The sequence below is a fragment of the Papaver somniferum genome, chromosome 7, assembly GCF_003573695.1.
Source record: "Papaver somniferum cultivar HN1 chromosome 7, ASM357369v1, whole genome shotgun sequence".
NCBI lineage: Eukaryota > Viridiplantae > Streptophyta > Magnoliopsida > Ranunculales > Papaveraceae > Papaver > Papaver somniferum.
Window position 1 is genome coordinate 22,230,464 of NC_039364.1, and position 23,017 is coordinate 22,253,480.

The 23,017-nt window shown below is 37.6% G+C and overlaps 3 protein-coding genes across 6 annotated transcripts; 2 read left to right on the forward strand and 1 right to left on the reverse strand.

Annotated features, from left to right (window-relative positions):
- Nucleotides 1-6,644: 6,644 nt before the first annotated feature.
- LOC113294337 lies at nt 6,645-8,199 on the forward strand. Its single transcript, XM_026542729.1, has 2 exons — nt 6,645-7,752; nt 8,058-8,199. The coding sequence occupies exons 1-2, from the start codon at nt 6,645-6,647 to the stop codon at nt 8,090-8,092; spliced, it is 1,143 nt and encodes a 380-aa protein (XP_026398514.1). The 3' UTR covers nt 8,093-8,199.
- Nucleotides 8,200-11,531: 3,332 nt separating this feature from the next.
- On the reverse strand, nt 11,532-13,356 carry LOC113292650 (E3 ubiquitin-protein ligase ORTHRUS 1-like). Of its 3 annotated transcripts, none has more exons than XM_026541536.1 (5): nt 13,135-13,356; nt 12,950-13,050; nt 12,512-12,828; nt 12,303-12,427; nt 11,532-12,216 (listed from the first exon to the last, which is right to left on the reverse strand). In XM_026541536.1, the coding sequence occupies exons 1-5, from the start codon at nt 13,329-13,331 to the stop codon at nt 11,751-11,753; spliced, it is 1,206 nt and encodes a 401-aa protein (XP_026397321.1). In that variant the 5' UTR covers nt 13,332-13,356; the 3' UTR covers nt 11,532-11,750. The 3 variants fall into 3 exon arrangements, with proteins under 3 accessions (XP_026397321.1, XP_026397320.1, XP_026397319.1); XM_026541535.1 differs by having other exon boundaries at nt 12,512-12,831; XM_026541534.1 differs by having other exon boundaries at nt 12,512-12,855.
- Nucleotides 13,357-15,356: 2,000 nt separating this feature from the next.
- LOC113296676 (disease resistance protein RGA2-like) lies at nt 15,357-20,083 on the forward strand. 2 transcript variants are annotated; one of them, XM_026544986.1, is made up of 4 exons: nt 15,357-15,448; nt 15,706-19,475; nt 19,569-19,622; nt 19,737-20,083. In XM_026544986.1, exon 2 carries the CDS (start codon nt 16,386-16,388, stop codon nt 18,978-18,980), a length of 2,595 nt encoding a protein of 864 aa, XP_026400771.1. In that variant the 5' UTR covers nt 15,357-15,448; nt 15,706-16,385; the 3' UTR covers nt 18,981-19,475; nt 19,569-19,622; nt 19,737-20,083. The 2 variants fall into 2 exon arrangements, with proteins under 2 accessions (XP_026400771.1, XP_026400770.1); XM_026544985.1 differs by having other exon boundaries at nt 15,372-15,448; nt 15,913-19,475.
- The last annotated feature ends 2,934 nt before the right edge of the window (nt 20,084-23,017 follow it).

The window sequence follows — 23,017 nt, forward strand, 5'->3', positions numbered from 1 at the left end:
TTATTTGGAAGATGAACTATGATTGTTATTGGTTTTATATATTGCAAAAATTGTTATGGAATATGTGTGTTTGCGTCCGTGAACTATGATTGTCCCATATATGTCAAAAGTTAAGTTTATTATGTCATTATGCAAACAGTGATGGGAAATAGAATGAAATTTTGTTTGCAAAGATTAAGTCTATGATATCATTATGCAAATATTGATGAAAAATAGAATGAATCTTTGAATATTCCGTAGTATTGATCTTTCCCTGATCTACTTCTATGTGAAAGTACTGTATGGCTCCGTAAGTTTTCTTATGTTGAGTATTTCCGATTAAATTAATCATGGGTTCTCTTGTGGTTAATTTAATTGAGTTTTCTGGATACGAATTCATATTTCATGTAATTTGTTAATGTCCAAAGAAATCCTTCTTTTCTTGTGAAAGTAAAGTCGCTCTTGTTGTTCCTTTCAGGAATGACATTTTATGGGGGAGAGTTCTTAATTGAACTTGTGCTTAATTGCCAAATCTTTGTGGGGAGTACGTCTGTGGAATATTGTAGGGGTTTTCTTGTATTTTTATAAACTACTTGATGAATACACTAAGTTTCGACTATGTGAAATCATCGAAACAAAGTTGATATGTTCTCTTTTAGTCATGAAGTATCTCTATAAGAATTTCATTATGATCCCGCTAGTTTTCGTATCTTTGCCAATTTATATTGACAAATAGGGGGAAAATTATTATGTAGTTCATACTAGAAATACATGTTGTGTATGGATCATTATGTAAGGGGGAGTGGTTTTCATTGTGAGATGAAGTATTGACTAAGGTGGCGTGATACATATCATCGTAGTATTATTGTAAAAGTTGTGATACAATTGGACTTTGATGCTGTGTAATAATATTGTATAACAATAATTAAGAACAATGGTTTTTTTATTTTTTGTTGGATACAGATCTTCAACAACTATGATGCTGAATTGAACACGTTCAGAATCACTGGGGTACTTGGAAGTGACGAAGATTTCGAGTAATGTTGAAGAACCAATGAAATCAAGCATTTGGATGAGAAGCTACAAAGTTTATTTATTTTGTAATCCATATGTATTGATATATTTGCCAATAAAATTGACAAAGGGGGAGATTGTTAGAGCACTGCTCGATCGAACTCGCAAGCATTGCTATCTCAAGCTTGTTTGTCAAGTTTAGTTGTCAAAACTATAAGTCTTGATTTCTAGTCTACTTATAGCTATGTCTCGGATTAGGATAGAATGTGTAGTTGGGCATTAGACTTCACGGCGTTCATCGATTCAAGAAGAAGAACTACTAAGGGGAGCTTGTGGAACTTCATCAACTAAAGGTATGTGGAGACTTGAGCTCATCTATCACTTAGAATTCCATTTCTATTCTATCTTATATTCAAACAAAAGTCGTATAGATATATAGACTTTATTCTATACACATTTGATATTTCGAACTGAGTTAACTCACTTACATATTTCTCGAAATATGTGTTGGTAAGCTTTCGCTTTAACCAAGTTCATCTTTATTCTTGACGAAAGTCAAAAGATGATCATGTGAAAATCACTTGGTAACATCTTACATGATTTGTGTGAGACAATCATTTGATGTAGACTCGGAATGTTTCGTATTGATCTATTGATCACTTTGAAATTGCTTTGATGCTAATAGTTTATGTGAGTCAGCTATTCCCATCTTCCAAGAATGTTTCAATAATTAACATGGAGTTTAGAACGATTAACCATTGATTTGATATAACACAGTATGCGTAGTTGTATGCTAACTGTTGCAAGTTATTCAAAGTCCGGGAACTATAGTGTGCATACCCGCATGCGTACTGGTTTGATACTTGAAGTCCGGGAACTTAGTATGCATACCCATATGCGTACCGGCTGAAACGTTTAGGTCCTGGAATTCACCTGAGTTTGGTCACGTACGACAGTATGCGTACCCGTTCGCATACTGGCGAACCAAGACCAAGTCCGGGATTCTAAGTATGCGTACCTGTTTGCACACTTGAGTGGGTTAAGTTCTAAAATCGGTTTTTTCATGAACAAATACATTTATATAATAAGGAATTCAATCTTTTGCAAACCGTGGCTATAATGTTCATGAATTGCTTCGAGTGAATCAAAATCGATTTTGCTTCAATTGTGTCTTGTATACTTCTATGAGAATATAAACAATTGAACAACTCCATAACTAGTTTCATTTGAGTCATTTGAACTAGTTGTGATTAAGATGAACAAGGTTGATATGAAAGTGTTCATATGACTAATTTCGGTTAACTATTGTTGATCCAACCATGTGCACACGTTTAGGTATGGTTAATCATACCTAAATGAAGTCACATTTCATTTGTGTATAACAAGCTAAGTTCGATCTAACAGTTGAAAGATATTAGCTTGAATCTAATCAGGTTTTCATCTAACGGTGAATATTGAATGCTTTGTTACCAAGGTAGCATTGATTGCAAACCCGGATATATAAGGGAGAACTCTAGCAACTGGGAAACCTAATCCCCACACTTTCTGTGTGATACTAGTTGCGGCTAGAGTCGATTCTCCTTAAACCTAGGTTTTTCCTAAAACCATTATAAGATTAACGACTTAAAGACTTCATTGGGATTTTGAAGCCAGACCCAACTATTTTCTCTGTAGTTGCGTGTACTGATCTTACTTTGTTCTATCGTACTGAGTACTATCTTCTCTAAGATTTGCTCGAGATTTAATCTCCGATTGGTAAGATAAAAAGTAGTCACAAACATCTTCGTCCCATCGTTTGTGATTCCACAATATCTTATTTCGCTTCCATACGAGTAAGATTATTGTGAGGTGATTGATATTACTAGGATGTTCTTCAGGAATATAAGTCTGTTGTGTCAATTGGTTCCTGTTCACCTTGATTTATCAAAATACGGAACAAAAACTCGTAGGTATTTCTGTGGGAGACAGATTTATCTATTCAATAGACTTTTCTGTGTGAGACAGATTTGTTTATCAAGTCTTCGACTTTGGGTCATAGTAACTCTTAGTTGTGGGTGAGATCAGCTAAGGGAATCAAGTGCGCAGAATCCGGCGTAGTTCAAGAGGCGTAAGGAACGCGACTGTACTTTAATCAGTGTGGGATTGGTTAGGGCTAAACTATATTCCAGTCTGAAGTTAACTTGTGGTATGCTAGAGTCTGTAGCGACTTAATACAGTGTGGTGTTCAAATATGGACTAGGTCCCGGGGGTTTCTGCATTTGCGGTTTTCTCATTAACAAAATTTCTGGCGTCCGTGTTATTTCTTTTCCGAATTATATTCTTATATAATTCAAATATCACAGGTTGTGCGTAGTTCAATCAATTGGTGAATCCAACCTTTGGTTGTTGATTGAAATTGATTGACGCTTGGATATTGGTCTTTGGTACCATCCAAGTTATTTCTCATATTAATTAATCCGGCTCACAGATTTCCATCTGTTCACTTGTAGATTGATTTGAAAAAAATGAGATATAACTCTTGGATGTATTTTCCTTGATTGAGTTGGACTGTCTAACTGATTCTCTTGGAAATATATTGGAGTTTTTCCATACAGATTGCTTAAACGAAATATTGGGTGTGGTTGTTAGACCTCCGGTTTTTCATCATGAACCAAATCACGACGGTATAAACTGTTATATATCCTTTGTGGTGGCTCCATAATTTGTTATGCATTTTTATTTTTATTTTTGTTGGAATGATATTTTTAGGTATATACTTCGTCTGTTTCAGAAACAATGGATACTTTCACAGTTTCATTTTTGCCTAGAATAGGCCGAATTCAAAAAGTGAAAGCATCACTTATTCTGAAACAGGGGCAAAAGTATCATTTTATCTGAAATGGGGCGAAAGTATCACTTTTTCTGAAACAGAGAGAAAATATCACTTTTACTGAAACGAGAGAAAGTATCACTTTTCTGAAACGGGGGGCATGAAAGTATCACTTTTTCTGAAATGGAGCGAAAGTATCACTTTTCCTGAAACGGGGCGAAAGTATCACTTTTCCTGAAACGGGGCGAAAATATCACTTTTCCTGAAACGGTGGGAAAATATCACTTTTTCTGAAACGGGTGAAAGTATCACTTTTTCTGAAACTTGGGAGAAAGTATCATTTTTCCTGAAACGGGGCCAAAGTATCACTTTTTCTGAAACGGGGTGAAAGTATCACTTTTTCTAAAACGGAGCCGAATAACACTTCTTTTGAAACAGAGAGAAAGTATCACTTTTCTGAAACAGGCGAAAGTATCACTTTCTCTGAAACGGGACGAAAATATCAATTTTCTGAAACTGGGCGAAAGTATCACTTTTCTTAAAACGGGGAGAAAATATCACTTTTCTTGAAACAAAGCGAAAGTAACACTTTTCTGAAACGGAGCGAAAGTAACACTTTTCTGAAACGGGTGAAAGTGTCACTTTTTCTGAAATGGAGGCGAAAGTATCACTTTTTCTGAAACGGAGCGAAAATATCACTTTTCCTGAAATGGGGCGAAAGTATCAATTTTCCTGACATGGGGGTGAAAGTAACACTTTTTCCGGAAAAAACAGGATATATAAAAAATTATAATAATTGGAATAAAAAGGAGGGGTATTTTTGGAAGCGAAAAAACAACCAACAAAAGTTTGGTTAAACCAAATTCAATTTTTTTGTGTCAAATTGGAAAAAAAATCATGCTTTACATTGACACAAAGTCACCATATATAGGGTCCTCCCTCGCTTCGGTCGGTCGGCCCAATAAATAGGAAAAGTGATATTTTCACCCCTTGTCACGAAATATGATAATTTCACTCCGTGTCAGGAAAAATGAAACTTTCATGCCGTGTCCGGAAAAATGATACTCTCACTCCATGTTGACAAAAATGATACTTTTGCGCCGTGTCAGGAAAAATGTTATCTTCGCCCCATGCGAGGGAAAATGATACTTTCGCGCCGTGTCAGGAAAAATGATACTTTCGCTCCGTGTCAGAAAAAGTGATACTTTCACCTCGTTTTAGGAAAAGTGATACTTTCACGCAGTGTCAGGAAAAATGATACTTTCACCCCGTTTCAGGAAAAATGATACTTTCGCTCTGTGTCAGGAAAATTGATACTTTCACCCCGTTTCTGGAAGAGTGATATTTTCATCCTGTTTCTGGAAAATTGATACTTTCGCTTTGTGTCAGAAAAATTGATACTTTCACCCCGTTTCTGGAAAAGTGGTACTTTCACCCCATGTGTCACGAAAAGTGATACTTCCACCCCGTGTCAGGGAAAGTGATACTTTTACCTTTTCAATTTTGCCTATTTCAGGTAAAAATGAATATGTGAAAGTATCTCCTTTTATGAAATGGAGGTAGTATATGACTAAAAATATCATTCGAACAAAAAAAAGATGCATAATGAATTATGGAGCCACCACAAAGGATGCATGATAGTTTATACAGTTGTGTTTTGGTTCATGCATCAACTAATTTGGTTATGCAACCCCTAAAACGATATATATGCCTCAAAAAAGGATGCATAAATCGTTTAACAATCCAACAAAAAAAAGGATGTATAAAGCGTTATGCAATCAGCGGTGTTTCGTTTTTCTTCGGTCAGCCCTCTCCACCATGACGCTGGTGTCCTAATATCTATGATTATGAGTAATGATCCTTCAACTTAATCGAGAGAAGAGCATTTTTTTTTTGCTACTTTTTTGAGTACTCCTTTTGCATAGAGCGAGTCATGCTACAATGCTGCACCAACCAGGTGGAATTTCGGGGAAAATCCTGTGAATTTTTTTGAGCACGTAGCCAATAGATTTTCCTACGAGACTATTTTTTCCCCAATCATTCTAGAATTATTGTTCTTTTATATCTTCTAAAGTCCATAGTCTCTGGAATCATATCTCCACTTTCTTGGCCTAGGAGTCTAGGACCCCCAGATGCCTTTCTGATCTCCAATGTAAGCCACTAGCTATATGTTGTCCAAACCACTCGTGTTGGGGTATTAAAGAGGATGAGGCATTGTTAGTTGTGCCATAACCACACATTTTGTTTCGTTTATTAAAAGATGTTTGAGTGCAGAACTAGCTCACTTCTTACCGAATATCAAAAAGATAACATAGTACAAAACTAGCTCACTTCTTGCAAGAACCTTTTTTTCTTTTTACCTGATTCTTGAAATTTCAATAACAACCAAGATCTCTAATACTATTGGACGTCTGCACATAACCTGCCACAGCAGTGGCAAACTACCAAACAAGTTGGCCATGTTTTACTGCCAGAGCAGTGGCAAACTGCAACAACGTACTACCAAGCAAGTTGGCGTGTACCCACAACGCAGGTCTTGTGTACAATCCGAGTCTTATGTAAACTCCGAGTCTTGTGTACACCGTTATGGTAGCTCTAACTTTCCTGTATTATTTCCATTAGTTGTTTTAGATCCTAGGAATTTGCTGTGATATATTCACTATATTTGTAAACATATATATACTCAATAAAAGATGATAGTCGACACATTGGTGAAAACTATTCCATATACAAACTTTCCATATACAAGTTTTGTATTCTAAGATGGTATCCTTGTAGATCCTAGGAACCTTAATATCAAATCTTCCGCTTCATATCTGTCCTTATTTTCTCTTCATTCACAATGACTGCATCCGATCATTCATCCCCAAACTCTCCATCTCACAACTCTTCCGGAAATCCCACACAAACCAATGAAACCCACATCAATCCTTCAGGAAATCCTAGAACCCTAGACCCTTACATAATTCATCCTAGTGATAACCCTGCAACAGTGTTGTCTTCTCCTCTTTTGCAAGGGGATAATTATGGTTCCTGGGTGAGAGGAATCACAAAATCCCTGAATGCTAAGGGTAAGCTTGGTTTTGTTGATGGTTCTCTCCCTCCCCCAACAGATGCGTTGCAGTTTCAATGTTGGAAGAGATGTGACGACCTTGTAGGCAGTTGGCTTCTAAACTCCTGCCAACCAGACATCAGGGCTAGCTGTTTATATGCCCCCAATTCTCATGCTATCTGGAAGGATTTACAGGTGAGGTTTTGTGTTTCCAATGCTCCGATTCTTTTCCGTTTAAAGTCCTCTATTGCTTCCATCAAACAGGAATCCATGCCTGTTTCTCTCTACTATACAAAAATCAAGACACTGTGGGATCAATATGATTCCCTGGTTGCTTCTACTGAAGCTTGTATTTGTGGTGCTGGAAAGCACATGATTGAGAGACTTGAAATGGAGCGTGCCATGGAGTTTCTGCAGGGTCTGCACGACAGGTTTTCTAACCTTCGCAGCCAAATCCTAACCATGGACCCTTTCCCCACTGCACTCCGTATTTTCAACCTTGTTCAGCAAGAGGAAGAACAACAAAACATCACTGCTGCTCCTTTTCCAACAATTGATGTTGCTGCTCTCAGTTCCAATCGTCACTTCTCCTCCAGTTCTCGACCTCCAGCGAACCAGAATAAACGTCAGCGTCCATTCTGTGACTATTGTAACAGACTTGGTCATGTCAGAGACAAGTGTTATCGACTTCATGGTTTTCCTGCCAGCACCAGTAGCTCTCCATCTCCGGCTAACAGCAATATGCATCTCACTGCAGCAACTGCAGTTACACCAGCTGATGCGTCTGCCATTCCGCATGCTCTTCCGACGCTGTCTGCTGACCAATATGCACGTCTTTTGGCCTTAATCAACCCTGCGCCAGAATCTGCACAGCTTGAACCTCGTGCCAATTTCGCAGGTATCTCTTTATCAATATCTTTTTCCGATCCTTGGTTTGTGGACAGTGGTGCCACACACCACATCTGTAACTCATTGCATTATTTTCATTCCTATATGCCTGTTAAATCACTGATTCAAATGCAACTACCGGATGGATCATTCTCCGTTGTTAAGCATATTGGCGAAGTTGTTTTCTCGCCTACCCTTAAACTGTCAAATGTGCATCATATCCCTAATTTCAAATTCAATCTTATTTCTGTGAGTCAGTTAACTCGCCAAACTAATTGTGTCGCTTATTTCTTCGACAATGTCTGCTTCTTTCAGGACCGTGTCACGAAAACAATGATTGGTCAGGCTGATTTTATCTCTGGTCTCTATCATCTCCAAGTTCATCCTCAGCAGTCTTCCAATACAATCTTATGTAATAAAGCGTTTGCCGATGTTTGGCATTGCAGGCTAGGTCATCCTAGCCCAGACCGTCTCAAATTTCTTTGTCGTAATTTTGATTATATTAAATCTAATTCTACTCACTTCTGTGATGTATGTCCATTGGCAAAACAAAGTCGTTTATCTTTTAATAAAGTTTGATTGTCTTCGAAACGCTGTTTTGAACTTATTCATTGCGATATATGGGGTCCTTTTATGACACCTTCACTCACAGGTGCTAAATATTTTCTCACCATAGTCGATGATTTTTCACGCTGTACGTGGATTTATCTCATGCACACCAAAAGTGAAACTTTTAAATTTATTAAGTATTTTTTTAATTTTGTTATTACCCAATATTCTAACAAAATTAATCAAATCTCCAGTGGTATTCAAATTCCATTTCTTTCATCCTTGCAAAAACTGCAATCTGATAATGGCTCGGAGTTTTTATCCCGAGAAATACAAACATGGTTTCGAGACCATGGTATTCATCATCAACGGAGTTGTGTTTCCACACCTCAACAGAATGGTGTTGTGGAACGTAAACACCGTCATCTCCTTAGCGTAGCCCGTGCTCTACGTTTTCAATCCCATTTACCAATCACTTATTGGAGTGAATGTTTACTTACAGCATGCTATCTTATTAATAAAATGCCTACTCCTGTTTTGCAACATAAAACTCCACATGAGGTTCTCCTTGGTACTGTCCCTAATTATCGACATCTACGTATTTTTGGTTGTTTATGTTATGCTCGGAACACAAAAATCACTTCTAAATTTGATCCTCGAGCTAAGCCTGGTATATTTCTGGGATATCCTTATAATCACAAAGGTTACATTATTTTGGATCTTCTAACAAAGACAACATTTGTATCCAGAGATGTTATTTTTCATGAGCATCTATTTCCTTTCAAAGATGCTAAGTTAACATCTGACAATGTTATTGTCCCCTCTATAGATTCTGATTTTTTCCTATGAGGAATCCAGGTCTGATGTTCCACCAGACCCTGTGATAGATATATCATCTCCTAGCTTCTCACCTCCTTTGCAGGATGCTAACTCTGGTTCATTCACAGAAGCTCCAAGTGACGCTACCTCTCATGTGGATGACTCTATACCCAGTTCTCCGGGAGTAATTCCTGATGCCATAGTTTCTTCTCACCCTATTCATACTACTGACAATATTTTACGCAGATCCACCAGGGAACATCATCGCCCTTCTCACTTGAAAGATTACATTTGCTCTGTTAACAAAGGTACATCCCACTCTCTATATCCTCTTACAAATTATATTTCTTTTGATAAATTCACTCCGCAACATCGTGCTTTTCTCTCTTCTGTTATTACCAATGATGAACCACGATCATTTACGGAGGCCATTAAAATTCCAGAGTGGCGTGATGCCATACTTCGAGAGCATACTGCTCTAAAAGATAATGATACCTTTACTATAACTACTCTTCCCCCTGGAAAATCTGCCATTGGCTGTAAATGGGTATTCAAAATTAAATATAAACCGAATGGTGACATTGAGCGTCGTAAGGCACGCCTGGTTGCAAAAGGATACACACAACAGGAAGGTATTGACTACCATGACACTTTTGCTCATGTTGCTAAATTGGTCACTGTTCGTGTTTTATTGTCTATTGCTGCCATTTTCAATTGGCCTCTACACCAACTAGATGTCAATAATGCTTTTCTACAAGGCGATCTTCATGAAGAAATTTATATGAAACTACCTCCTGGTTTTCAGAAAAAGGGAGATACTCGTGTTTATAAACTCAATAAATCTCTATATGGTCTTAAGCAAGCATCTCGTCAATGGTTTGCTAAATTTTCTACTGCATTACTTGAGGAAGGTTTTATACAGTCACGTGCTGATTATTCGCTTTTTCTTTTTCACAAAGGCGCAGTTTCTATTTATGTTTTGGTTTATGTCGACGATATCATTATTACAGGTAATAATACCTTTGTCATCCAAGATCTTAAACATAAACTGGAAGCAAAATTCTCGCTCAAAAACCTTGGACGTCTGCAATACTTTCTAGGCATTGAAGTTTCTCGTTCTCCAAAAGGTATTTTTCTTGGACAACGTAAGTATATTCTAGACATTGTTCAGGATTCTGGTCTCTTGGGAGCTAAACCTGTTGCTTCTCCTATGGAACAACATCTTAAATTATTACCAGACTCAGGAAATCCTCTACCTGATCCGAGTATTTATCGGCGCTTAATTGGTCGACTACTCTACCTTCAGGTAACTCGTCCTGATATCACTTATTCTGTGAATTATTTAAGTCAATTTCTGCAACAGCCTTGTTCTGGTCACTTGGATGCTGCTTATCGTGTGGTCCTTTATCTCAAAGGTACTGTTAGTCATGGCATATTTCTCTCTGCCACCAGCTCTTTGTCACTCGCTGGTTACACTGATTCGGATTGGGCAGGTTGTCCAATTACTCGTCGTTCCACGGCAGGATATTTCACCATGCTGGGCGATAGTCCTCTCTCTTGGAAATCCAAGAAGCAATCCACTATTTCTCTCTCTTCTGCTGAGGCAGAATATCGCGCTTTAGCCAGGGTAACTTCTGAGTTACAATGGTTACATTATTTATTCACTGATCTTCGTGTTACCATTCCGAAGCCAATTCTAGTCTATTGTGACAACCAGGCTGCTATCCACATTTCTGAAAATCCGGTGTTTCACGAACGCACTAAACATATCGAAATCGATTGTTATTTTGTTCGTGAAAAATTGATGTCTGGTCTTATAAAACCAACCTATATTCCATATGTAGCTCAATTGGCTGATCTCTTCACTAAACCGCTTGGTGTGGATCACTTCAAACGTCTTGTCAGCAAGTTGGGCGTTCGGCCTCATAATCCTCCCGCTCCAACTTGAGGGGGGGTATTGGACGTCTGCACATAACCTGCCACAGCAGTGGCAAACTACCAAACAAGTTGGCCATGTTTTACTGCCAGAGCAGTGGCAAACTGCAACAACGTACTACCAAGCAAGTTGGCGTGTACCCACAGCGCAGGTCTTGTGTACAATCCGAGTCTTATGTAAACTCCGAGTCTTGTGTACACCGTTATGGTAGCTCTAACTTTCCTGTATTATCTCCATTAGTTGTTTTAGATCCTAGGAATTTGCTGTGATATATTCACTATATTTGTAAACATATATATACTCAATAAAAGATGATAGTGGACACATTGGTGAAAACTATTCCATATACAAACTTTCCATATACAAGTTTTGTATTCTAAGAAATACCTTCGATTGCCGTTATTCACCAAATGAATCAAGAAACTAAGAAAGCTGTTCGGCAAATCTCAAAGTGCACAATCAAACCACACAAAGTTTTGGAAGAATCAAAGCAGCCACATTACTTGACTACATGGGATTTAAGTATACTCGATGCACATTACATTCAAAAGGGTCTTCTGTTTAAAAAACCCGTACCTTAATTCGCGGCAATCCACTAAATAAACAACCATACCATGGTTGCTTGATCAAATATTACGTACAAACAAACAATAAGTTTTCAGCATGAAAATACTAGAATCTCAGAAGCTAAAAATTCAAAAGAACTATGTCAGTCTTCTTCCAAGACGGATGTCAACAGCTCTTGAAGCCAGTGCTCTAAGGTTTTCTCTGGCAGTTGAGGCTTCTTCTGCGGCCCTAAAAGCCGCCATAAACTCCTCTCTTTGTAATCTCAAAGCTAATGCAGCATCCTCGGCTTGACTAGGCCTATCTCTTCTGTTCCTCGCTGAGCTGCTCAATCTTACTGAATTCCCCGTAAAATTAGACCTACCACTTTGATTTCCTGAACTAGAACTCACTCTAATGTTACTTGGATTTGTCATCATCACCATTGAATTAGTCCTACCACTTCGTCTTCTTGAAATAGAATCCTCTCCTCCTACAGTACTCTGAGCCTTGACTTGTTCTCGACTGTTTTTGGCCGCAACAGCTTTCCTTGCTTCTACTTCTTGTGGAAACAAAAGCTGTATTGTGTTCCAAAGACTTGTATTCACAATACAAGATCTTCCATTTCTGCAAATCAGCAGCACATAACCTAAAAACTTTAATACACTAAAAAGCTACAAAGTTTAGTAAACCCAATAAAATTAAAGACATACCCAATCAGTTGTCTGCATTTCGGGCACTTTTTACCGCATTTATCCGCTGCAGATTTCAAACATTTCTTGCAAAAACTGTGACCACAAGGAGTAGTACTTGGTTCATAGCAAATCTCCAAGCAAATCTGTAAATATGGTAAAATCAATTAAGAAAAATCCACATTTGATTTGATCAATTTAACATTCAGAATCAAGAAATTTCCACTTACAGCACAAGATAATTCTTCCTTCAATTTATCCATACAAGGAAGATTAGCAGCAGGCGGCATTTCATCAGATTTGGGCTCGGCTTGTTCCCTCTTTTCTTTCAGAAATTCAATTTGTGGTTCTAAATTTCCACTTACAGTACAAGGAAGATTTGCAGGCGGCGTTTCGTCAGATTTGGGCTCCGCTTGTTTCCTCTTTTTATTCAGAGATTCAATTCGTGGTTCTAAATTTCCACTTGCAGCACAAGATGATTCTTCCCTCATACAAGGAAGATTTGCAGGCGGCATTTCCTCAGATTTGGGATCGGCTTGTTTCCTCTCTTCTTTCAGAGATTCAATTTGTGGTTCCATATAAAACACAAATCGAATTTCAACAAAAACCCAATTTCTAAAACTGATTCAATTAAACAAATCTTCACTCAATTTTAAACAAATCAATACCTTTGCCAGCAACAGGCCCGTCATGGTGTGTAGCTCTTGCTTCATCATCAAGGTTAAGAACTAATACAGGGTTTGTAACAGGACTATATCTCCTACGTTTCCTGTAATAATAATCAATTGAAAACTTTGTGAACTCAGAAAAGAAAAACGATGATAATCCCAAAAACAATTGTGCAAATCGTTACCTTATTGAATAAGTTTGCGGGGATTTTGATGATTCTTTTTCTGGTGTATCTTCAGCTACTTCTTCTGATGCTGCTAATAAGGCTTCTTCATCCCAACCAGCCATCGCAGCCACAGATCTGAACCCAGGACTGATGATGATGTCTCTGTGAACAACATTTTTATGGTTTTGAGGGCTTTGGAATTCCTCCGTCGCCATTTTTGTTTAGTTTCTTTGTGTTTGGAGAAAGAATAAAGAAAACCTCGATATTGAAAAGAGACGAAGAAGAAAAGGTTATGAATATGGTTTAACGGTCGAAAATTTTGAATTTTGTATTTAAGATTGGAATCTTTTGTTAACGGCTCTATTACGGGATACTAGGAAGTGTACGAGGAAATCTATTAGACTTTGATGACTAGGTTTTGTTACGAAACGGTTTTTTTTTTTGAGGGGACCATGGTTTTATTAGGCCACCTTCCCTATAGTGATAATGGGTGTTCTAAAATGTTGAAATGACTAACCTATCCTTAACCTAATTTAATTTAAAACCAACCTAATAACCACCTATATATATATATAACCACCACCTCCTCCCACCACCACCGCCGATTACCACCATCACCACCTCCGATTATCACCACCACCAACCACCGATTACCACCACCACCACCACCGCACATCACCGCCGATTACCATCACCACCACCTCCGATTATCACCACCACCAACCACCGATTACCACCACCACCTCCTCCCACCACCACCGCCACCGCCTATTTAAGAAATGTAACAACATCAATGCAATCACAATTTAGTTCGGTTACATAATAATTTTATCGAGTATAAAAGACGCCAGCCGCAACCTGATTTTTCCATGGGACCACTCCGGAGGTATTTTCCAACAAATCCTTCACTTTAATTTGATTTTGATTGCTTCAATCGAATATAAATCATTAAAATAGGGTTTTAATAGGAGTTACAGAGCCATGTTCGGTTAGGCCGATTTTCCAAAAAACCCTAGTTTACTAACCGAACTTCTTGAAAATGAAGAACACGAAGAACAGTTCGGTTCTATTGGATTTAAAACTAAGTCACCGAACTCTTTGTTCGGTTGTTTCGCAAAAAAATTTAAAACTACAAAGTAACCGAACTCCACCCTTAGAACCGAAAAAAAAACAAATCCAGTCTAACCGAACTGTGTTGTTGTGGCCACTATGTTGAGTTCCAAAATAACCGAACTTAGCCAATAGAGTTCGGTTTGTTCGCAAAAACTTTTAAAACTATAAAGTAACCGAACTTAGCCAATAGAGCTGAAACTTCACATTTTTTTTGTTTGTTAAGTTCGGTAATTTCACAATTTTATCGCAGAAACCGAACTCAGAGTTCGGTCGGTTAACTGTTAGGTTCAAGTTTGCGAAAGAACCGAACTTTGTAAACTTATATACTCTTATATTACGTAAAGTTCGGTTAGATCAAAAGTGCATGCAGTTTGCGAACCAACCAAACTTTGTACACCAAAGTTCAGTTAGTTGAGAACCAACCGAACATAACGCTGTAACTCCTAGAAATTCTATTATTTGAGAGTTCGGTACCTGCGTGTTTGGAACAAGTAACCGAACTACACTTTCAGATGAGTTCGGTTACTTGTTCATCTCACGAGGCAATCGAACTACAGCTTCAGATGAGTTCGGTTACTTGTTCTTCATATAAAGTAACTGAACTGTTCAAAATCCAGTTCAAATCCGGATCATTTTGAAGATTAACAATTATTCTAGGAGAGGATGAAGATGAAGAATCAGATGAGTTTTCATCATTTGAATATTCAAACTTAGTGAATTGGAAAAAAAAATTATTTTCCATGTTTTTCTCCTTCATTTTCTCTAACTCTACTCTCTCAATAATTCTACTCAACTAATAATAAACCCATATTTTAATTTAATCTCACTAATTGTTTTTAACTAAATCATTCACTGATCATAACCTAAAATTAATTAAGAGGGTAGATTAGGTATTAAATAAATAACTAGATATGGAGTGATCTAAAATTACTTCTAATGCCTTTACCCAAAATAAAATCATAGTCCCGCAAAAAAACCATGGTCCCCAAAAAATCGTTCTGTGTTATTGTTATTATAATCATCAATGGGTGAAAGTGAGGCCCATACATCAGGCCCGGTCCTGTGTTTCTGGAGGCCTAAAGCCAATTCTTTTTGGTGGCTCCTTGTTTGTTTACACTTTCAGAATTCTCATTTGCCATCATGTTCACTGCGAGTCTGCGCCATAAAGAGGCAACGGTTCCACATTGTCATCCATGGAGAATTACATGGCGAAGTAGAAGTAAGTAAATACATTTTTATGTTCTTTTTCTTTTTACTCTGATTATTTTTATACGAATGAATTGTTATGAATTATCTATAATAGTTTTAATTTGAAGTTGCTGTCATTCAATTAAATTTGATCAAATTGAAATAGAATACTTCAAAATCATCGTCATCAGATGAATCATTCAAGAAAAATGTCAGCCCTTCACTCAGTTTTTTTTTTCCAATCAATTGGCATGCGTCATACATTTAACAAAGAATTAGGTATCCCAGTTTGTGTTTGGGAACGGCAAGGTCCATTTGCGAATTTGGAATTGCATTATTGCACAGAAATCTTCACAATTCTGCAATATCTAAAGTCAACTCAAACGCTTCTGCATATCATCGTCCATCTTAGTTATCAATATGGCGGTTGAAGAAATGCTTGTCAGTGGTGCAACAAGCATATTGAAAAGCTTGGGTTCTCTTGTCACTGAACAGGTTGGTGTAGCTTGGGGAGTTGCGGACGATCTCAAGAAGCTCAAAAACACTCTAGAGATGATTGAGGCTGTCACAAATGATGCTGAGAGAAAGCAAGTAAAGGATGCTGCTGTGAGACTTTGGTTAAGAAGGCTCAAGGATGTTGTTTATGATGCTAATAAGGTTTTAGATGAGTTATCCTATGAAGCCATCCGGCGGTATGAAAAGAATGGTAAGAAGGATAAGGTACGGGGCTTTCTTTCATTCTCCAACCCACTTTCATTTCGTATCAAGATGTCAAATAAAATTAAAGATATCAATAAAAACTTAGATGGAATTTCTAGTGACATCGCTAAGTTTCACTTGGAAGAGAGTAGTAGCACTAGTGATGATGAGCATGATCAATATATTGAGCAACAAAACCGGCTAACTGCATCCCATGTAGATGAACTTAGAGTATTTGGTAGAGAGAATGATAATTAGCGATAATAAAGATGCTAATGACAGTCCACACATCATCGTCGTCATCTGTATATTCTAGTCAACATGAAAAGGTTTCCGTGGTATCCATAGTGGGAATGGGGGGACTAGGGAAGACCACATTAGCTCAGTTGGTCTACCAAGATGACTCAGTAATGAGAAACTTTGAACCAAGAATGTGGGTTTGTGTAGCTGATGTCTTTGATATAAAAAAGATCTTAATGAATATAATCGAGTCCATTACTGAAAGAAAGTGTGAGGATGTGTCAAATGTTGTGGTGGTCTTGGTTAGTAAAGTTCAGGAAATGCTGAGAAGCAAAAAATATTTACTAGTACTCGATGATCTGTGGAACGAGAATGCGGAGAACTGGGAGAAACTTAGGGGTATGCTCCGTGTTGGTGCTTATGGGAGCAAAATCTTGGTTACTACACGTAGTGACCAAGTTGCTTCTGTGGTTAGGGGTATAGTTCCACCATACGACTTAAAAACCTTACATGAAGAAGAATGTTGGTCTATCATCACAAACAGAACCTTTTCTCCTGGTGGAGCATTTGAGACTGCAAGCATGGCATGTATAGGACAACAGATAGCAAGAAAATGTGCCGGATTACCACTTGCAGCCAAATTTCTCGGTAGTCTTATGTTCTTAAAAAGAGACGAGAGAGATTGGTTGCGAATCCGAGATAATGATGTCTTTAATGAAACAGAAGGTCACAGCAAAATCATGTCAGTATTGAAATTGAGTTATGATAACTTGTCCTCGCAGCTGAAACAGTGTTTCTCTTACTGCACCTTGTTTCCTAAAAATTGGGTGATTGATAGAGAAACTCTGATTCAATTGTGGATGGCTGAAGGGTTCCTTCAGCCATCTTCTAGAGTTAGTAGAAGATCCATTGAAGATGTTGGAAGCAATTATTTTCAATGTTTGTTATCAAGTTCATTCTTTCACAATGTAGTAAAGGATCCACTAGGCGACATCCTTACGTGCAAGACGCATGACTTAGTACATGATCTTGCACAAACTGTTGTCGGTGTTCACGAAACCACTACTCTCTGTGCTAGCGGATTGGAAAATATTTCTGAAATTCGTCGTTTGCGGTTGGTTTTAGACGAAGAAGCATCAAAAATATTTTCCAAACTCTTGAGTAAGGCAAGAAAACTGCAGACAATTTTTTCCATAGAAGACGAGCATTCGGGAACTGGAGTTAGAAGTTTATTTAGTAGTAATTGTTTTCTGCGGGTTGTCTGTTTGCTTGGTGCGGAGGATATTCCAAGTATTATGTCTTCGACATTAACGTTTAAGCATCTGAGGTACCTTAATTTGTCATTTTGTATGATTGAAGTTTCCATCTATCAACTTTACCATTTGCAGACACTGGTACTTTCTCGATGCCAAAACGTTCACAAGATTCTCAAAGACATCGGATCTTTGAGAAACTTAAGGCATCTTAGTCCATGGTTCTCTGACGCTCAAGTACTTCCTGATTCTATTGTAAGCCTCACAAACCTACAGAAGTTAGATCTCAGTAATTGCTGCAGTTTGGAAGCCTTGCCTCTAAATATTGGGTCTTTGAAACATTTAAGGTCTCTCGATGTTAGAGGCACATCAATTACGGCATTACCTGTTTCACTCACTTGCATTGAAAATCTAAGGGGGTTGAGTTTTGAGGATTGCTGGTCTTTAAAATCATTACCTCAAGACCTTGGAGCATTGACACGTTTAAGGTGCCTTAAGGTGAGAGGTACTAGTATTAAAGAACTGCCCGAATCTTGCATTAACAGTCTCTGCAATTTGGAGATAGTTGAGCCAGGAAATGAGTGTGAGCTTCCGAAGGAGATAAGGAATTGGCCGAAACTGAGACAACTATTTTTACCCAGCCCTGGGTATAGTGATGATGCTGATAGAATGATAATGCCTAGAGGTATAGAAAGACTAACTTGCCTTGAAGAGTTACGGTCTTACTTGGTAAGGAAAGAAGAGGTCTGTAGTGGGATTGAAGATTTAGAAGGCCTAAACTTCCTCAGGGTTTTAGAGATAAGAAATCTCGAAAATGTCAGAGGCAAAATAGACGCAGAGAAAGCGAAGTTAAAGGACAAGCAACACATTCAGGGTTTGTTTCTATATTGGAGTTCATGTGGTGATGGTACAAGCATGCTCAATGATGATATGGTGTTGAAGGGACTGCAACCTCACTCTAATTTGAAAGAATTAAGCATAGATGGATTTGGGGGTTTAACGCTTCCAAAGTGGATTGGTTCGCCTTATTGCCTTCCTCATTTGGTGGAACTGTACATCGTGAATTGCTTTTGTGAGCGGCTTCCCACGCTCGGACTACTTCCATGTCTTAGAGTTCTTGAGTTGTACCAGTTTTATTCGTTGAAGAGCTTGGGTGATGAATTCTATTACCAAGAAAGCAGCCAAAGAGAAGAAGAAAGTGGTAGCAGTACTGAAAGTTTTACTGTAACAACAGCCAGAACATTGTTCCCTTCCTTGACTTACTTTGGAATTCTCAATATGTGCGCTTTAGAAGAATGGGCTGATCCTCCTCCGACTTGTATTTCTTTCCCTCCCTTAAGAGGCTGTGTATCGATGGCTGCGAAAGATTGAGAACCACGCCAAGCTCATTTTCTTCTCTTGAAGCATTGGAATTGAAGAGTACCAACAGTAGAATACTCAGCTCCATTTTAGACAGCAGAGGAGGCGGCTTGGCCTCACTCACATCCATTGATATATATTTTTCTCTGGAGCTTATATGTTTCCCACTTGGGGCACTCCAAAACAGTACTCATCTTCATTCTCTCAGAATCTATGGCTGCATAAATTTTCAAGGTTTTCGTTCTCAAGATAGCAGTGAAGCAGCACTATTATCCTCATCTCCTGAAGTCAATGGCACCCCCTTCAGTAGCTCTCTCCGCTTATTGCAATTAGAAGATTGCCCTGTTCTAACTTATCTACCTGATTTGCGACTATGTACTTCTCTGCGGGAATTATACATCAAAGGTTGCAACAAACTGAAGAATTCCATACCCTATGATCTCAGTTCCCTCACCTTTGTCAAAGACCTGCAAGTTCATTTTGTTGAGGAATATGTTGGCTGCAAAGGTTAGTTCTCTCTTTCATCTGTATATAAAATGGTATGTGAATTGTACATTTTTTGGTCGTAGCTAATAGATATTTAATTCTCCCAACTTTCAGAACTCGAATCACGCAGCCGCATGATAATGGAGATGACAGGGATGAGATAGATAGGTAATTAATTTTAACAAAATAATCATGTTTGCTTCAAGCCTAGGAGATTTATTACTGTAAGAATATGTAATTTTTGGTCTTGTGGTGATACCATGAATCTTATTATTGTTGTAGAACTTCCGGAGGTGGCAAAGTGGGTGGAGAGTATATAAGTCGTCCCATGCCGTGGTGTTTCAGCTTCTCTCTGGATCAGCATTGAAACTGAACTTGGCAGCTTTATCCCGTATGAAGTGGTCAGTATGAAGAAAAAACAAGAGGCAAGAAGTTGCAAAATGTCTTAAAGCATTACACAGGATGTTGTACCCCTTGGTGGATGAATTTTTGTACCCCTTTGTGGATGAATCTGATAATTTGTTTTGGTAAATTTCTGGTGTTTGCTTTCTTCTGCAAATGATAATTGGTGTAGTTGGCTTGCAGTCAGCATAGGATGCTTACAATGCTAAAGTCTTGTTTACTCGCTATTTCTTTTGCTTTCTGCAGACTTTTCTGTCCTGTTGTTGTTATTGTCAAAGAAAGAATAAGTGCCCAATTTTTTTTTTTTTTTTGACACATATAAGTGCCCAGTGTTGCTAAATTGCTGAATATTAATTTTTTTTTCTTTAATGAAATGCACATTCATTGACATGATTAAACAAGAAACAAAACCAGAAGTCCACAACAGGCTTTAAAAATTGACTTATATACTCCCTTCGGTTCTAGAAAAATGATACTTTCATATTTTTTTTCCTAAAAATAACCTCGCATTTTTAGGGGCCACTCAAAAGGATTTAGGGGGCCAACAATAAAACAAAAAAGGTCACCCAAAGGGAAAATGTAGCCAGCTCTTATCTGGCGTAATTCGTAATGGCAAAATTACTCTTATATATTCGGAGGATATGATAACATTTTTATCCTCCGATTTCAATCGGAAGAAAAAAATTTACCCAGACTTCCGATTGTAGTCGGTGCAGTATTAGAATGATTTATGTTTCATTTTTCCCATTTCTTTTTTCATTTTTGAGTTGTTAGAGTTATAGAGAAGAAGGTGAAGGAAAAAAAAGGAAAACCCATTTTATCACTACAAAAATGGATGGATATGAAGAAGAAGGTGAGAATCATGGCGAAAACGATTTGGGGTATATGTTGAATGATCCAAACTTTTGTGGAGAGGAAAACCTAGACGACCCTTTCATGGAAGAAAATGGAGAATCGCCTAATATTGAAGCTAACGATGCATGTAAAACACGAGTATTGTGTTAAGAAAATCAAATACTCGATTTGCATGCGTTTGTGTGCTTTTGTAAACTAGAAAAACCGATTATTGCATGCATTGAATGCCATGAACTACCCAGATTCGGTAGATAATTTCTCGAATAAACTTACGAATATAACACACTGAGTACCAAATATGTATATTCGGTAGTTCCAAGATAGTAGTTTACTGCCGAATATGAGAAAAAAAACCCAAACTGGTTTTCCAAAAAAATCTACATTCGGTAGTTATGTAGAGTTATTTACCTCCGAATGGCCCCAAAAACGAATTCCTCAAAAAATTTCAAAACTCAGTATTCTTATCCTTTACAATCGGTAATAGTTTAACATTATTTGACTGCCGAATATAACAGTGGACTCAAAATAAAATTTCCGAAAACTTGAAAATCGGATGTTTATCGATTAAAGTTATCTCCCGGTTATTTATATTCGGCTGTTTTACTATATATTTTAGATTCCGATTATAACATTTTTTGCACTCAGTAAACTGTGTACATTCATTTGCATAAATCGGGTATTTTGGGTAACCGATAAGATTCTAAATATAGTATATTCGGAAGTTTGACTTATTTAATAACCTCCGATTATTGTATAATAATTTGTTGCTTTCATATGCAGGCCGTTGAAGAGTTTGTTGATGATTTCTATTTGAGGCCCGACACTTTCCTATACTATGCAAACGATTTGGTATACTCATTTGGGAAAAACTGATACTTTTCAAATTTTGAACTTGCAATAATCGGAAGTAAACTTAGTTACCCAAACTTCCGAATATGGGTTGTCTAACCTTCTATATTGGCCCTTGGAACCACCTAGAGCCATGGCATGGTTTGTTTTGAAATTGTAATATTCAGAGGATAATTTTTTTTTGTAAAGTCCCGAATGTACGATGGCGCAAAAATCAGAATTTGGGAAAAATTGATACTTTTCAAATTTTGAACTTGCAACAATCGGAAGTAAGCTTAGTTACCCAAACTTCCGAATATGGGTTGTCTAACCTTCTATATTGGCCCTTGGAACCATCTAGAGCCATGACATGGTTTGTTTTGAACTTGTAATATTCGGAGGATAATTTTTTTTTGTAAAGTCCCGAATGTACGATGGCCCAAAAATCAGAATTTGGGAAAAACTGATACTTTTCAAATTTTGAACTTGCAATAATCGGAAGTAAACTTAGTTACCCAAACTTCCGAATTTGGGTTGTCTAACCTTCTATATTGGCCCTTGGAACCACCTAGAGCCATGGCATGGTTTGTTTTGAACTTGTAATATTCGGAGGATAATTTTTTTTTTGTAAAGTCCCGAATGTATGATGACCCAAAAATCAAAATTTGGGAAAAACTGATACTTTTCAAATTTTGAACTTGCAATAATCGGAAGTAAACTTAGTTACCCAAACTTCCGAATATGGGTTGTCTAACCTTCTATATTGGCCCTTGGAACCACCTAGAGCCATGGCATGGTTTGTTTTGAACTTGTAATATTCGGAGGATAATTTTTTTTGTAAAGTCCCGAATGTACGATGACCCAAAAATCAGAATTTGGGAAAAACTGATACTTTTCAAATTTTGAACTTGAAATAATCGGAAGTTAACTTAGTTACCAAAACTTCCGAATATGGGCTGTCTAACCTTCTATATTGGCCCTTGGAACCACCTAGAGCCATGGCATGGTTTGTTTTGAACTTGTAATATTCGGAGGATAATTTTTTTTTGTAAAGTCCCGAATGTACGATGGCCCAAAAATCAGAATTTGGGAAAAACTGATACTTTTCAAATTTTGAACTTGAAATAATCGGAAGTTAACTTAGTTACCAAAATTTCCGAATATGGGCTGTCTAACCTTCTATATTGGCCCTTGGAACAACCTAGAGCCATGGCATGGTTTGTTTTGAACTTGTAATATTCGGAGGATATTTTTTTTTGTAAAGTCCCGAATGTACGATGGCCCAAAAATCAGAATTTGGGAAAAACTGATACTTTTCAAATTTTGAACTTGAAATAATCGGAAGTTAACTTAGTTACCAAAACTTCCGAATATGGGCTGTCTAACCTTCTATATTGGCCCTTGGAACCACCTAGAGCCATGGCATGGTTTGTTTTGAACTTGTAATATTCGGAGGATAATGTTTTTTGTAAAGTCCC